The following is a 15,533-nucleotide window of genomic DNA, read 5'->3' as shown; positions in this document are numbered from 1 at the left end:
AAATAACTCTAAGGTCGGGAAAAAAGTAGTTAATTTGTTTGCTAGTAAAGTAAAAAGGCAGCACTTTTGATATGTACATTCCAATAGCTCAGGAACAGGAGCTCCAACTTTGGTGACAGTTACCTGAAAAACAAAAGTTAGTTCATCATAATTAAATATCTTATTCAATGCTGTGTACTTTTAAAAAGTTAATTTAACGTATTTAATTCGGGTTCTACAGCTCCCGATTATAATACATCACTGCTCCGCTCATGCATCATGATTATGAGGAATTATGCTTCATAAGCACTGACATGTAATTTTGGAGGGTTAGATACGAGCGGAATTGAATTGACAAAATATTACCTCATGTATCATCACATTCACCTGTGCAAGGAAATGTATCCAGCAGAAAGCAGTGGATCAAATGGAGTGCTCCGCTGTAACTCGAGTGCTTGGTCTGTTTCACTGCAAACTGGATTATTTAGGAACTTCCAATTTCTTGAGAGAGCTTGAGCTCAGGCCAACAAACTATCCCATTAAATCTTCAGACAGACCTGTTCAATACAGCGAAGATGTTTTTCTCTGTGATAATTGAAAGACTCTGTCAAAGACACACTCGAAACAAGACTCCTAACTGTTCTGAACTGACGAGTGTAAACCTCCAAGAAAGTTTTCTAATGCTTTCTTTTCTTTCCCTTTTGTTCTCTCGCTGCAGGTTCCATCTGAGTCAGAGGTGGTAACAGAAAGACCAAATGCCATGGATGTATTCAATTTCACCTACTTCAATGCCTCTGAAGGCAATGACACGGAGGTCGTGGAAGAAAGCGAGAGCCCCTACAAGACTGTGGAGGTGGTGTTCATCGTGTTGGTGGCGGGCTCCCTCAGTTTGGTCACGGTCATCGGAAACATCCTGGTCATGCTTTCCATCAAAGTTAATCGCAACCTACAGACGGTCAACAACTACTTTTTATTCAGCCTGGCATGCGCTGACCTAATTATCGGACTCTGCTCCATGAACTTGTACACGGTCTACATAGTAATCGGGTACTGGCCCCTGGGGCCGGTGGTGTGCGACTTGTGGCTCGCCTTGGACTACGTTGTCAGCAACGCATCTGTCATGAACCTTCTTATCATAAGTTTTGACAGATATTTCTGCGTCACCAAGCCCCTAAGTTATCCCGTCAAAAGGACCACGAAGATGGCGGGGATGATGATCGCTGCCGCCTGGGTGCTTTCGTTCATCCTGTGGGCGCCCGCTATCCTCTTCTGGCAATTCATCGTCGGTGGGCGGACGGTGCCAGAGAAGGAGTGCTACATTCAGTTCTTCTCCAACGCTGCTGTAACTTTTGGCACCGCAATCGCCGCCTTTTACCTGCCCGTTATTATCATGATTCAGCTTTATTGGCAGATCTCCCGCGCAAGCAAAAGCCGAGTGAAGAAAGATAACCGCAAACCATCTGGAAGCAACCCTGCGCCTCTCTCTCCTGCCCAGAGGAGGAACAACACACCAAAACCAAACAATAATAACCTACATGCAGAAGACACGGCCTGCTCTCAGAGCCAGAATGCTGAGGATGGGGCGAACCAGCACGACGGCAAACTGCAGAACGGTAAAGGACCCTCCACGACCACCGCGGAGGGGGAGACCGAAGCCGAAGAGATGACGAGGGAAAACTGTGCCACGGGCGAAGAGAAAGAGAGCTCAAATGACTCTACATCCGGTAGTGCAGGCCCGTCCAACCAGAAGGACGAGGAGGTTGCCCCCTGTCGTGCCAACTCCAACGCCGAGACCAACCAGCAAGCTCCTCGGTTGCGCCCCAAAGCGGGGGTTTCCAAACTCACCTGCATCAAGATCAAGACAAACTCGCCCAAGGGAGACTGCTATACCCCGTCCAATGCCACTGTTGAAATAGTCCCAGCCTCAGAGCGTCAGGACCACGTGGCCCGAAAGATCGTGAAGATGACGAAGCAACCGCCCATTAAGAAAAAGAAAGCAGCGCCGTCAAGGGAGAAAAAAGTGACCCGTACCATAATGGCCATTCTGGTAGCTTTCGTGGCCACCTGGACTCCCTATAACGTGATGGTGCTCATCAACACATTCTGCTCCAGCTGTATCCCCAACACGGTGTGGACTATTGGCTACTGGTTGTGTTACATCAACAGCACAATCAACCCAGCTTGTTACGCCTTGTGCAACGTCACGTTTAAAAAGACATTCAAACATCTCCTCCTCTGCCAGTACAAAAATATAAGGTCAGCCAGATAGATCTGGTCATTTTTGGGCCAACAAAAAAAAAAAAAGATTTTCTTTTTTAAACAACAGATTAAGTGTGCGTGCCTTGTGGGCGTGTTTCTGTGCGAGAATGCTCTTGAGCCAGTCTGCAAGAGTGAATGAGAATTTATTCTTTCACCATTTTTATCAGTTTTCTTTCTTTTCAAATCCTCTCAGTAACTGGTTGTAGCACTTTACACGAGTTCAACAAATTCCATTGAGATAGGAGAACAGGAGATGTAGAGACGAGGAGTAGGGTTTGAAGCATTTGAGGGTTCAATGAAGACAAGAAAGAGAAAAAAGACAGAGAAAGGATCTTCAGTTTGGTAACAAGACTATTTCACAATGGGAAAATAGGGCTGACTGAATTTAAAAACCTTACCAGTTTGAAGTTCAGCAATGAAACATGTAGATTTATGTAAATATAAAAAGTCAAAATGTATAGAAGCACACGCGTGTGTACGCATGAGTGTGTGTGTCCTTCATGCTTACACACCACGACCATGTAAAGTGCAGAACAACATGTGTAGCGAACGGTATGTGAAAGAGACGACAAATCATGAAGTCATGAAGGATAAACTATAAATTTCACCATCAAACAAGAAGGAATGAGAGAAACAACAAACTCGAAAATTCTTGTTTGAATCCAGAGGCTGTCATGGTAGTTTTCCCTTTGCTAGTTGTTGCTTCTAACATCACACATTTCACTTTCAGATGCACATTTATTAATTCGATTGCTAACAATTAAAGCAAAGTATTTTTTCATTGATTTTGATGTGTCAATAGTTATAATTCACATTTTTAAACACAATTATTTTCTCTTCAAATCCTAAAAAGAGATATATTTTTTGATAGAGTACACAAAAACCATTACAGATTATATTAATTCATCTCCATCTCGCAACATTTTCTCCTCCATCATTATTGCCAGTCTGGATGTGACAGGACAACAATGGTTTCTATTTTGCATTTCTACAAAAACCCCACAGGTGCAGATTTAATTAAAAAGGCTCAAAGACACATTTTTAATCACACGTTTTCAGTTTTAAAATGTTGAAGAATACTCCCACGCAAATTTCTGTCTATTAAATTAATGCCAGGTTTATGACAATCTCGAGGTGATAATATACACACTTTGTCAAGAGCTGGCGATTGAATTTCAGTTGTTTTGTGGCACCGACTGAAACGCTTCAGTATCGAAGAGTATCAAAACGTGCTTCGTATTTCGGTGAGTAAGTTCCACTACCCAACTTGATCAAAACTTGATAATGTGTCGATTTTTCCGAGGAAAAACTCACACGTGACAAAGGCAGTGGACATGGGATTGATTTGTCATTTGTTAGGATGTATTTTTTCGACTTGAAATTATTATTTTTTTTTTTTTTTCTTTACAAAAACAGCTTGGATTGAATTGTACCAATGCTGGAAATTTAGATGTGTACTGTGTATAAATTTTTTTTAGGGTAGAATTATTCGAATTTTGTGAAATTGGTATCGAGGAACTCGAATGAAGATATCGGTATCAGTACCGGCATCAAACATTTTTGTACTAATACCTAAGTTTTTTATCACAATTTCGATGTAATTCAAGTCAGTCGGAGCTCAGAGCTGTTCTATCTTTCCTTCCTTTCCTTCCTTTCCTTCCTTTCCTTCCTTTCCTTTCCTATATTTCCTATATTGTTGATTTTACTTGTTAATATTTTGTGTACTGTGTTCTGGAAAAGCTCCTGGTTTTGGAGTTTTCCTCTGAACACAAGTGAAAAAAAAAGGGCTACTACTTCATCACTCCATTCTCACCAGATTTGTCACGGCGCCACATTCAGCTGACTAACATGGAATTACCACATCTTAGAAGAGGAAAAACTAGGACAAATCATGTCATGGCAATCCCCACCACATTCCCCTCGGGTCTTAATCATAATAAGGAAGTTTATGGAACACCTACATCTAAGATTAAAGATCCATTCCACGCTCATCTGACGCTCGCTTCCTTCGCACCCCTGCCCCACTTTACACTCTGTGGATGTTCAACTCCAGTGGAAGTCACGTGTTTTAAAATATGATTCCCCTGCTCTATTATTCATTCCAAATCTCTTCATTTCAACCACTTCATAATGCATGGCAGGGATATACCAATACTGGTCAGTTTATAAAAAAAATCATGACGTTTTTAATGTGCGCTGGATTCTGGGGGTTGAACGGTAGAGTCGAGGACTTGCAGCTGCAACTCATTTCTTTGATTGCGGCAAATGCTCCAGATGTCTCGTGCTCAATCCCATTTTGGGATGCCTGCGTTCGAGCCAAATACTGTCAAATTAAATTTGATTGACTACTCACGACAGGACTTGATATATAGCTGGTGCTATCTGGGGCCTCGACGTCAGTCAACTCATTAAAGTCAATGTATCTTCTGGCTTACCCACGACCACCACGTCTCTCTAAAACTCTTGAAAAATCGATTTTTTAAATTTAATTTATTGACCAATTTTCTAATATAACTTCTAAATTAGAGCACTTGTTGCATATCTTCACAGATATCTGGAACACTCAAACAACAAACCTTTAAATTTGATTCCAAACTCTCTATCAGATATTCATTATTGAGTCACTTGTAAGCTCTCAATACTGTCCTAATAACTGAAACTAACTATACTAATTATAACTGTCTAAACAAGAAGGATCTGTCTCGCCTGCAGTTAATACAAAAATCTGCAGCGAGAATTCTGAGCTGCTCTAGTAGAATAACTCACATATCCCTGATCCTTAAAACTCTGCATTGGCTGCCAGTTTCTTTCAGAATACATTTTAAAATTCTGGTTCTTACTTTCAGATCTATTCATGGTCAGACCTTCACTTCAGACATCACTGATCTGATCCAGACTTACACCCCAGCTCGGGCTCTGAGGTCTGTGGATCAGAATCTGCTGATGGTTCCTGAACACGCTTCCGGACCAGAGGACCCTTAGCTTTTGAGTCTACTGACTCATCTGAGCCATATAAATATTTTGAAAAAAAAGAACTGAGCCAATGAAATGAGAAAACTAACATATGATATATTGATCAAAAGAGATAACTGTTACATAAATGTATCTTTTAACAAAAAAAAAATTTCATGTTTATGCTTCCAACATACTTTAAATGTACTTTGAATTTCCTCTAAAATTTAAATTCATGCATAAAACTAAGAAGTGGAAATTTAAGGACATTTTAAGATCATATTTTGTAGTTAAAAAGAAATTGACTCAATAATACGTTAATTTTAATGTACACATTGATGCCCCCTTGAAAGCAGAAACCATCCAACTATCCGTCACAGTGATAAGTGGAGCCACGCCAGTCTAACATCTGTCACACGTGCTGGTAGCGGATAGAGAGCCTTCCAGAAAAAGGTTATTAATCTTTGCTAAGCTGTCACATGAGCGATACCAGCTGCGGAGCTCGTGGTCTGGAGCTCCAGTGCTGGTCCTAAAGGTCTCAATTTGAGCAGCTGCTTAGGTGTCGGATAGAAGGCGATGGCAGTTTATCATATCGTGGAGCAAGGGACCAGCGAGATGCATCTTTATAAATATAGTTGTCAGACTTGAGCCAATGCACACTCGACTGTGCAAGCCGATGACGTCTCCTGACTAGGACTGAAAAATGTTCCATCCTGGAGAGAAACTCAGAGGGTTAGTGGAACGAGACATGTTATAGTAGGATGTTATTAACATGTTGTTGCAGACACAAGCATGAGATTGAATTCGTCATAATTCATTTGCACGGATCGTCAACCTTCATCATCGTTCAGCCATTATGACCATCATCGCCGCTCGTCATCTTTGTCAACATCACTTATGTGCCGTCTGAGCTAGCTGGGCTCATCTTCGTACGGCTTATGTCAAAGGGCTAATCTCCTTCCACGGAGAAACTATGACATGTGTTTAGAGGAGATGTAAAGGTGTCCCTCTGTGCTGGTAGATTTCTGGCCACAGAGGGAGTTTGACTGAAGTGAAACGCAAGTTAAATTAGAAGGACAATTTTAAATCGCCAGATTGTACTGAGCAACTTCAAGTGCCTTATGTTAGCGAGAGGAACTTTCTGTATCTCTCTTTCTTTCTCAATATTCTCTTGTAGACATTTGCATCCTGTTCACTCCACACCCTTTAAAGGCAACCTATACTGGTCCTTGAGGCATTTGACACAGAAATATATATATTTTTTAATATATAATTCTGTTATATTTAGTATAACTGTCTGAAATGATTCATAAATGAAGATAACATTAGATTCTCTTGACATGTTAAGCCCTTGGATTTGTATTCAGAAAATACTCTACAGAACAACAGACCGGTTTATTAGAATTATATTTACTGTCTGACCTTCAGATAAAAAAACTGTACAAATAAATCTCATATTCGTTTGTGTTTTACTCATTTTTACTTGTTAACAAAAGAAAAGAGCATTTTGATGTGTCAAGCGTTACTTAAGAGAAAACCTTTTTCTTTCTTCTTTAAATAAACATCTTACAAACTTTAATAACCCTATATTTATATTGAGCCAGACATCTAAATTAGTGAATGAAGCTTTTTGATTTAACAACCATTTTATGTTATTGTTTAGGCCTGTTAGCTTAATCCAAGCTTCAGTGATGGATATATACTTATGTGTTTCTGTTTTCATAAAAATAATCAAAATAAATTTGAAACGAGCGTATTGTGACCAATAATACCCCGAATGAATGCCACCATGAGTGACTGTTTCTGGGACCTGTTTAGACAGGTTTGATGTACTTTGGGCTGTGGAGTGTACAGGATGCAAAAAAAAAAAGTGTGTTTAAGAAAGTTGTTAGTGTTCTGTGTTTAGGATTGTCCCTGTTCTGTTCAGCTCTGAGCTCCCATTATTGTCACTTCGATTCCCACAGCCTCCGTCAAATTATCATGGCAAGTTTGGCGAGTGAACAAAGTGAAATATCGCCGCCTTTGAAGTTATTTATCCGAAACCGCTTCAGTGCGCGGCAGTGAAATACTGTACTTCTATGCTCTCCTGAAGGCATATTGGGATTTTTTTTTTGTTCAATTTTCCATCAAAATAAGTGTGCCGCATTTGCATCACGGGATTTGTGCTTCCCTCTGTAAACCCTTTGTGGCTATATTCAGGTGAGTACTGTGAGATTTTGAGCATGCAGCTTGCAGTTTGACAATTCCGTTCCCAAATGCACATCCACGACATGATTGGAGCATATTCCAAAAGACAATGATTGTTTTGGCATCATTCACACGTCTTAAAAAAAAACTGTTTCTCAACGGCAACGCGCTGCCAAAGACTCACTCTGTCGTGTCAAATCGGTACAATATAATGTAAATTATGTTGTATTATTATATACTTTATCACATTTTATAAACCCATTGTACAAATGTAGTATTATAAATCAGTATAACGTCAGTGTACAGGCAGACTTTCTATCGGTCTACTGGTTTTTAAATGAAATAGCTGTATAGTGAAAGAGGGAGTGGATACAAATATATGTGCTTTTCTATGGGCATGACTTGCAAAATGTGCTGAATAGAAACGGTTTTAGTGTCAATGAAATGTTGCAGGAGAGCTCCAGGTCCTGAGAAAATATAAGAAACTAGACGAAAGCATGCCTGTCTGATGGTCCACATTACTTCTATTTTTTTTTACAGTAAAATAAAACCTCAAAATTGCCTTTATCAAAAATGAGTAATATATTCCATTAAGCTGTTATGATGAATTTATAAAGTTTAAAATCGAAACAAAAGTAGTGTGGACCTCAATGTGTGGTATATTTGAGGTGCAGTTACTACATCGGTACTTGCTGTTCTAGTGTTCTGCACTGTTCCATTGGGAGGTGGTTGACTCAGTATACAGGGTCACATGAATCTCTTGTTTTGTATTAAGAGAAGATAAATATAAAGTAAAAACTGTCAACAGATGTACATATTTGTTTGGCTTTCATTTGCTAATGTACGTAGATATTTATCAGGTGTTCACTTCTGTGACTTGTGGCTTCTTCTTGCAAGAAAAAAAAGTAAAAATGTCTATGGTTTGAAATGTATATATCCTTATGATAAGTATTATATGTAATTGGAATTTTGTTATTTCAAATGTACATACATGTGCTAAATAGTTATATCTTAATGTCACTTTCCACTTCAGAGGTTCTGTGAATTATTCTCTCCTAACCCCCCAAATATTGTATTTCCTGTACAGTAACAATGGTATTGATTTCCTTTATAATGCATTCTTAACTGACTATTTGTTCTGAATGACTCTGAGTGTTCCTGTCACTGACCACCCATGGTTATCTAAGAAGAACTGCATTAAGTGGTGAAATTGTGCCATTTTCTTTCAGAATGAACTTCCAATAAATATATCGATATATAATTAAAACGTAGTTGTTTGTTTGTGAGTGAACAGATGAACAGATGCCGTCAAGAATATGTTTCCGCAAAAAAATTCAGATGGTCAAAGGTCGTTAATGATTTGATTACCTTCACACCTTCAGGACCACCCGACTTCTCTCTTTCTTCACAAGTAAATCATAGAAAAATGGATGGCAATCTATGCTACATCTGGTTTTAAAAAAGCCAATTTGGAAGTGCAAAAAGACGAAGACACTGAGTTTTTACTTGACGCAAGCTGCAGAAAGGCCGTAAGTCAATGTTAGTACCATTTCGATCCGTCCTACTATTTTGGTACGGGCACTTCCTCTCGAAGTCACGCTCTACAAATGAAGTATTTCCAAGCCTTGTGTTATCTCAGGGTCAAGGTGACCCGAATACCCTAAAACAAATGTGTGTCGAGGTATCTCTTGGGTGACCTCTGTGTCACCTTGGCAGAGACAACACAAAGAATCCCTCAAATGCATTTGTTTTTGGGCCACCGGGTCACCTTGACCCTGAGATAACAAGAGGGTTAAAAGCTTTTTACAGAGTGAGCAAAACCTCAACTGAGCAATAAGAGGACACTTTGTAAAAAACATTCATATTAACAAATGACACATTTGAGTTTCACACCAATGGAATCTGAGTAATCAATACATTACAACAATTAACGTTTTGTAATATTAACAGATATTTATTTGTTACTTCCTGTTAGTGACTTGTAAGTTTATATTTCATTGTACAGTGCCTTATTTTACAGGAAGTGACTGAGGAAAATGCTTCTGATTGACAAATATGTTCCTTTTGTTAGTATAAATGTTGAATGTGTGGTAAAAAAGTGTCCTACAATCATCCAGTTTAATTTCTGTCTACTCAATAAAAAATATGTTAAAGAGTGTGACAACCTCACGTCGGAAGTGCCTGGACTGAAATGGTACTTCCATGAGCATTGCGAAACAGAGTTCCCAGCCTGGGTCTTAAACAATACTTTAATTATATTCCAACACTGTACTGAGGGTGAGTTACTTCTAACATTCACTTGTGATTATATTCATGTTCATCAGCTTTGCTGGATTTGTAAAATAAAGGTTGTGCTTGACTTAGCTCACAAGTGCACTGTACACTGTAAGACAGTGAACTTACTTGTGCAGTGCCCACATTTCAACAAAAACTGCTGCTACACACTTACCAGAAATGACTCGACAGCTTCTAAAACTAGTGTTTTCACAAGACATTTACACCAGTATCTGCTCCTAAGGCGTTACGTCGGTGACGTAGCTTCCGTTTAGCATCATCTACGTCACTAAGATGGCGGACGTTAAGGGTGGAAAGTGTCCATCGATCAACACTCAAATTTTCTGGCCTCTGAGTGCGCGAATTGAATGCTCATTGCACACTACAATTTTGCACACTGCTCATTGGGACGCAGTTGTGCACTCAATACATTAAGTGTAAGTGCAGAAGAGTGCGATTTGGGACACGCCCATGGTTCAGTAAAAGATGGGTTCCATCACAATCTACATATTTTATACAATCTATGACAGCAATATTATCTTTATTTCATCCATCCTTTGACCGCCACACTTTAGAGGGTGAGTAGAATAGGGAGGAGCTAGAGAAAAGAATCCTGGATATCCAAGGAACATCCTCTTGGATCAATACCAGGGTGCTTCCAATTTAAATGACATTAACATGAAGACTGCCCTATATGTCCTAGTTCTTCCACAAGGGTTCTGATTGCACTCAACTCTTAAGAAGAATGTGGTTGAGGCTTAATTTTTAAAATAATAATAGTTTCATTGAATTAGTAGATCATAGTCAAATATTATAAATCTGAGAGTAACATCCAGTGGACTTTCAAAATGAAGACACTGTATCGTGATACATCACATGTTTCATGAATCCTCATCAACAGGACACTAGTCAGAACATACTTTAGAATGATTGACTATTTGTGATGAGCCACATAATCCGGCAAGAACAAGGTATAGTATAAATAGTACTGAACACAGGAAACGTGCACCTGGTCTTGTAATCAGGAAAATATTTAATTAAAGAGGTACAACATTTAAAAGGCCATTCATGGATGTAAATAATAACTTTATTCATGTATTATATGTATTAATGACTTACACATGCTATCCATTTACATTTTATTCATTTTTTTTATTGTGTATTTTTTTTAAGAATGAAAAGAAACCAGGAAAGTTAACATCATCTTAGAGCTATGTATTTTTTTTTAAAACATTTTTATTGTTTTTATTTGATTGGTAAAAATTTGATTTCAATTGAGGTACAAATAAAAGAAAGCAGCAGGAAAAAGAAATGTATAAACCAGTCGTAAGGAAAAAGTTGTTCGGTACAAACCAAAGCTTCATTAAGCATTAGGGTTATAATTCACTCTAAACACAAGTGGAATGTTCCTGAAACCGGAAATTCACTTTGAACAAACTGCTTCATTAAGTCGGAACTGAGAAAAAAAAAATCTTTACAAATTAGCCTCAGGATATACAACAGCGAAACAAATCCTATCTGACTTGTTTTTACTTTAATGACATGCTAACATATGACATCATTAGATGCTAGTAAACAAATTAGCTACGACTGAGTAGTTGTTTTTCTAAAAGAGGTAATGCAATAGTGTCTTACAAGGAGCTAAGAGAGAAGAAAAATCACTACAGGTAATATTCACGCAGTTTTTTTTAAACTCTCTACATCGTACAAGTAAATAAGGAACTGTGTAGAATTTGGGCAGTTGAATTTCCAGCCACACTTTTCCTTCCTCTTCACTCGGGACGAACGATCAGTCCATTTGGCTGCGGTCTCGCTTCTTGCCTTCTTTCTTCTGCTTCTTTGCATCTGTGAGACAAAGAGAATGGTTGAGAATAGAATCCCACAGGTGGCGCGCCGTGGACCTCTTCCACTCTCCCGGGAACCAGCTGTGACCTGGCAAAGATTTCAGTCAATGGCCTTTCTGCTCTGCTGACCCAAGAAGATGGAAAAGGTTTGGTTTATGTTGGACTGGAGGTGCACAGCTATTACGGAACAAACAAAACCAAATATATATTCAACACCTACCATTCATTGGATTCATTTTATTATTAGTCCTTCTTCTTCTTTAATTATTTGTACTTCGAATAATGCAATTTGTACACATACCAATATGTAGCAGTGTTGCCCCACATTTTTGATCTCATATGACTTCAGAATAAAGTTAAGTCCCCACTCAGAAAACAGATTGATCTTTAATGGTCCAGTAGGTTTTTTAATCTGTTTCCTGTGATCATCGGTCAAAAGGATATTGAATTAAAAAATATTATTTGTCGGAAAACAAGCATCTTCATTGGCCAATGTGAGACAAAATGATTGTTAAAATAAAATATTATAGATGTATCAAAAAAGTTTTAACATGATCATTAATAAGGTTTTTCCATCAGTTAAATATGGAAAGAGTGGGATGTACCAGGTCCAGACCACCGTGAGTGATACTGAATAAGGAAGGAGATAAAATGTTACTGGGCTCTAAATCGAAAAAAAAAATGCATGGAAACAAGATAAAGTGCATTATTAAACTTATTATTATTATTATTAACTTATTAAACTTGTGAAAAATGTCCCTTTTTCATTAATAGAAACCCAGCAAATAATTAAATACTGTACAACCATTTTCATAACTCATATATTCAACTCAACGTATGACTGATACAGTAATCATGGTTCTGAAGTGTATCTCATCTGGATCAATGAATGACCGCGAAAAAGCCTCAGATTTGTGGTACAGGAACTACTGATGATGCCTCTGTCTTTTTACTTTTTACTCAAATGTTGTTGTAGCAGTGAACAAGGGACAGTAAATGTGGCGTTACTCATTTACTGGCAAACCATCAGCTTGTTGGATTTTTAAACAGGATGACTATAATCTCTTTTCAGAGTCCACTAGATGGTGGTGTCACTATTGTCCTTTGTTTTGTAATAAAATATCACATTATTTTTTACACTGAGGGCGCCACCTACCTAAACAACATGACACTGCTTAATGAAGCTTCATCAGCCCATCCCTACTAAATAGGTTTGATCTAACCTAATCATGATTCAGTCCGGCCAAAATCCACCTTTTGATCCGGAGCAGTTCCAGCTGGAAGACTGGATTTACAAGGCCCTGACCACGAATTAGCTTTAAAACCACTGTTAGGTAATAGACTTCACATGTACTTCCATATTTTAAACAGTCTAAGGTTCTAATATAAAAGTCAGTACTCCAATGGTGTTCATTTAAATGTTTTAAACCATTAAATGTCAAGTAGAAAGAGGATTGAAGATTTCTTGAAACTCTAAATGTTAAATATAAATTCAAATAATACTCCAGAAATGTTGTAGGACAAGCTAGCAAATCCCCAAATGTCACACGGAGAGGCAGCGCTGAATAAAGACAAGGTGTCTTAGCCACTGAGATCAAGTCAGTTTTTCCTCTTTAACATTCACGATGTGCACTGCGAGAGAAATCTTCAAAAAAAAACTTGTTCTTTCCAACTAACTTCCAAAACTTCCCGAGGCCATAAGATTTAGACGTGCAAATCTCCCTCGCCTATGCAAACACGGAAATTACTCTTGCATCCCATTTGTTTGCATGTTTTTTATTTGTTTTGGATGCGCTCCTTCTTTTCCCCACGTTGTTGTTTTTTTTGTCAGCATATTCTGCTCCCCGGGGAGTGATGGAGGAAAAAAGATTTACTATTACTCAGCGCCGTCAGCCCAGGAGGGAGGATGTTGTCGGAGGGTGAAGAAAAGACTGATGCATTTGCACTTTGCATGACACTGCTCACTTCTCCGCTGATTTGTTGACTGAGTTCGTGAACCTGTAACCTCACAATAAGAGGAACCTAAAACCTAGTCCTTGATGGAGCTTCATGTATCCATCCACACAAGCCGTAGTAGGGCTGTGTATTGGAGAGAATCTGGCGACACGATACGTAACACAATACATGTAAGTAAGTAAGTAAGTAATTTTTATTTATATAGCGCTTTTCCAGACCAGGGTCACAAAGTGCTTAAACAATCAAAACAATATTCAATAAAGTATATACTTTGAAGGTCAAGATAAAACTGATAACACAACAGGAGTTCCAGAAAATCAAGGAAAAGCCTGAACAAATAAAAACGTCTTAAGATGTTTCTTAAGAGTCAGTAGATTCATCAAGCGCAAAGAGAGAGGAAGATCGTTCCAAAGCTTAGGATAAACAGCTTGGAAGGATTTCTCTCCTCTGGTCCTGAACCGTGTGCGAGGAACCATCAGTAGATTCTGATCCACAGACCTCAGAACCCGAGCTGGGATGTAAGGCTGGATCGAATCAGTGATGTAAGGAGGAGCCTGACAATGAATAGATCGGAAAGTAAGAACCAGAATTTTAAAGTTGATCCTGAAAGAAACTGGAAGCCAGTGAAGAGTTTTAAGAATCGGAGAAATGTGAGTTCTTCTACTAGAGCGGGTCAGAATTCTCGCTGCAGAGTTTTGAATCAACTGCAGGCAAGACAGCTCCTTCTTGTTAAGACATGAAAACAAACTGTTACAATAGTCCAGGCGAGAAGACACAAATGCATGGATTACAAGCTCCAGATCAAGTTGTGACAACATTTTCCTAAGTTTAGAGATTTTTATCAGTTGAAGGAAACAGTTTCTGGTCAGTTTTCTGCAGTGTTGAACTAGAGACATGTCTTTATCAAATACAACACCCAGGTTTCTCAGGCTCAGTTTGACAGACTGACCTAAGTCACCCAAGTACTGACTCAACCCTGGAACTTTATCATAAGGAGCAATAACCAGAGTTTCAGTTTTGTCGACCTTTAGCTACAAAGTGTTTTCACTCAGCCATTGTTTGATTTCTAGCAAACAATTGACTGAGCTGTTCAGCCTCTGGGGCTCAATGGATCAAAAGAGCAGTAGAGCTGGATGTCATCAGCAAAAATGTGAAACATGTGTGACAATATCATATATTGCGATACTGTAAGAACAACCTTTCAAGAATTTAATTTTTTAAAAAACATCATAGCACAGTAAACATTCAATTCTATTATATGCTAAACATCCGCCATATTAGATGCACATGAGTTACAGTCATTAACTCTCAAGAATTTTGTGGGAGAAGAAAAGCTGGTCCACATGCCCAGATTTCATACTGCAGCTTGCATGGCTCTTATCGTCGTTGCCACTGTCTTGCTTTGTTCTTCAAGCCAAAACGAGTCCAAAACATCAGCTTTAAAAGCAGATGGACTCTTTCTTTTTTCGGACATCGCTGCCATTTCAGTTTTGTTGTTACTTTGGCACAGAGGAAATGATGTTGCCAACTGTTGGTCGGAGGTTAAATTGCAGTACACACATTAATGACGCTGTAAATGCTTGAGTGTTAATTGTTGGTATAAAATCGAATGATAATAATATATATATTTTTAATTACTACGATACTAGCTATTAAATATCGACACAGTATTGTGGAAAAAAGATTTTGCAATAGATCATTATATCGATGTTTTCTTACTCCAATATGAGATTGTCTTTTAATAAATAGGCTCATCATAACTGCCAGATTCTCTCATGGGAAATTTAGTTATAACTGTGTTTTTATTGAGAGAAACTAGTCGTGGATCAACTTGATCTTGTACTGGTACATTTTTTTTTTCGATTTACCTCTGGGTGGCTCAGTAATGAAAATTCTTGATCATATTTCTTTTATTTTTTCAAGACGTCATTTACAACTGAACATTCAAGGATTTATTACTTAGATAACCCAATTTTCAATTGTTTATTTTGTAGTTCCTCAACAAGGCTGTTTCCCACTGCTGCTCATGTATGCTGTTTAGATCATTGTCCGGACATGAAAGTGTATTTCTCATTTGATGAA

General features: G+C 38.4%; 3 protein-coding genes across 3 annotated transcripts in view; 1 reads left to right on the top strand and 2 right to left on the bottom strand.

Moving 5' to 3' along the window:
* The window catches only part of chrm2a (cholinergic receptor, muscarinic 2a), a 93,915-nt gene extending 85,271 nt beyond the window's left edge, over positions 1-8,644 (top strand). The window contains exon 3 of the mRNA XM_087786585.1: positions 698-8,644. Coding sequence (XP_087642711.1) covers positions 740-2,248 — 1,509 coding nt within the window. The 5' untranslated portion in view covers positions 698-739 and the 3' untranslated portion in view covers positions 2,249-8,644. The remainder of the gene's footprint in view (positions 1-697) is intronic.
* The window catches only part of LOC148083378 (cystine/glutamate transporter), a 216,213-nt gene that overhangs the window by 64,974 nt on the left and 135,706 nt on the right, over positions 1-15,533 (bottom strand). The window lies entirely within an intron of this gene.
* Positions 10,665-15,533, bottom strand: part of ptn (pleiotrophin) — a 57,613-nt gene continuing 52,744 nt past the window's right edge. The window contains exon 5 of the mRNA XM_087786588.1: positions 10,665-11,496. Within this exon, the coding sequence (XP_087642714.1) occupies positions 11,441-11,496 (56 nt within the window). The 3' untranslated portion in view covers positions 10,665-11,440. The remainder of the gene's footprint in view (positions 11,497-15,533) is intronic.

This window comes from Callionymus lyra, chromosome 3 (genome assembly GCF_982586985.1).
Source record: "Callionymus lyra chromosome 3, fCalLyr1.hap1.1, whole genome shotgun sequence".
Taxonomy (NCBI): Eukaryota; Metazoa; Chordata; class Actinopteri; order Syngnathiformes; family Callionymidae; genus Callionymus; species Callionymus lyra.
This window is presented reverse-complemented; position numbering and strand designations above follow the sequence as displayed.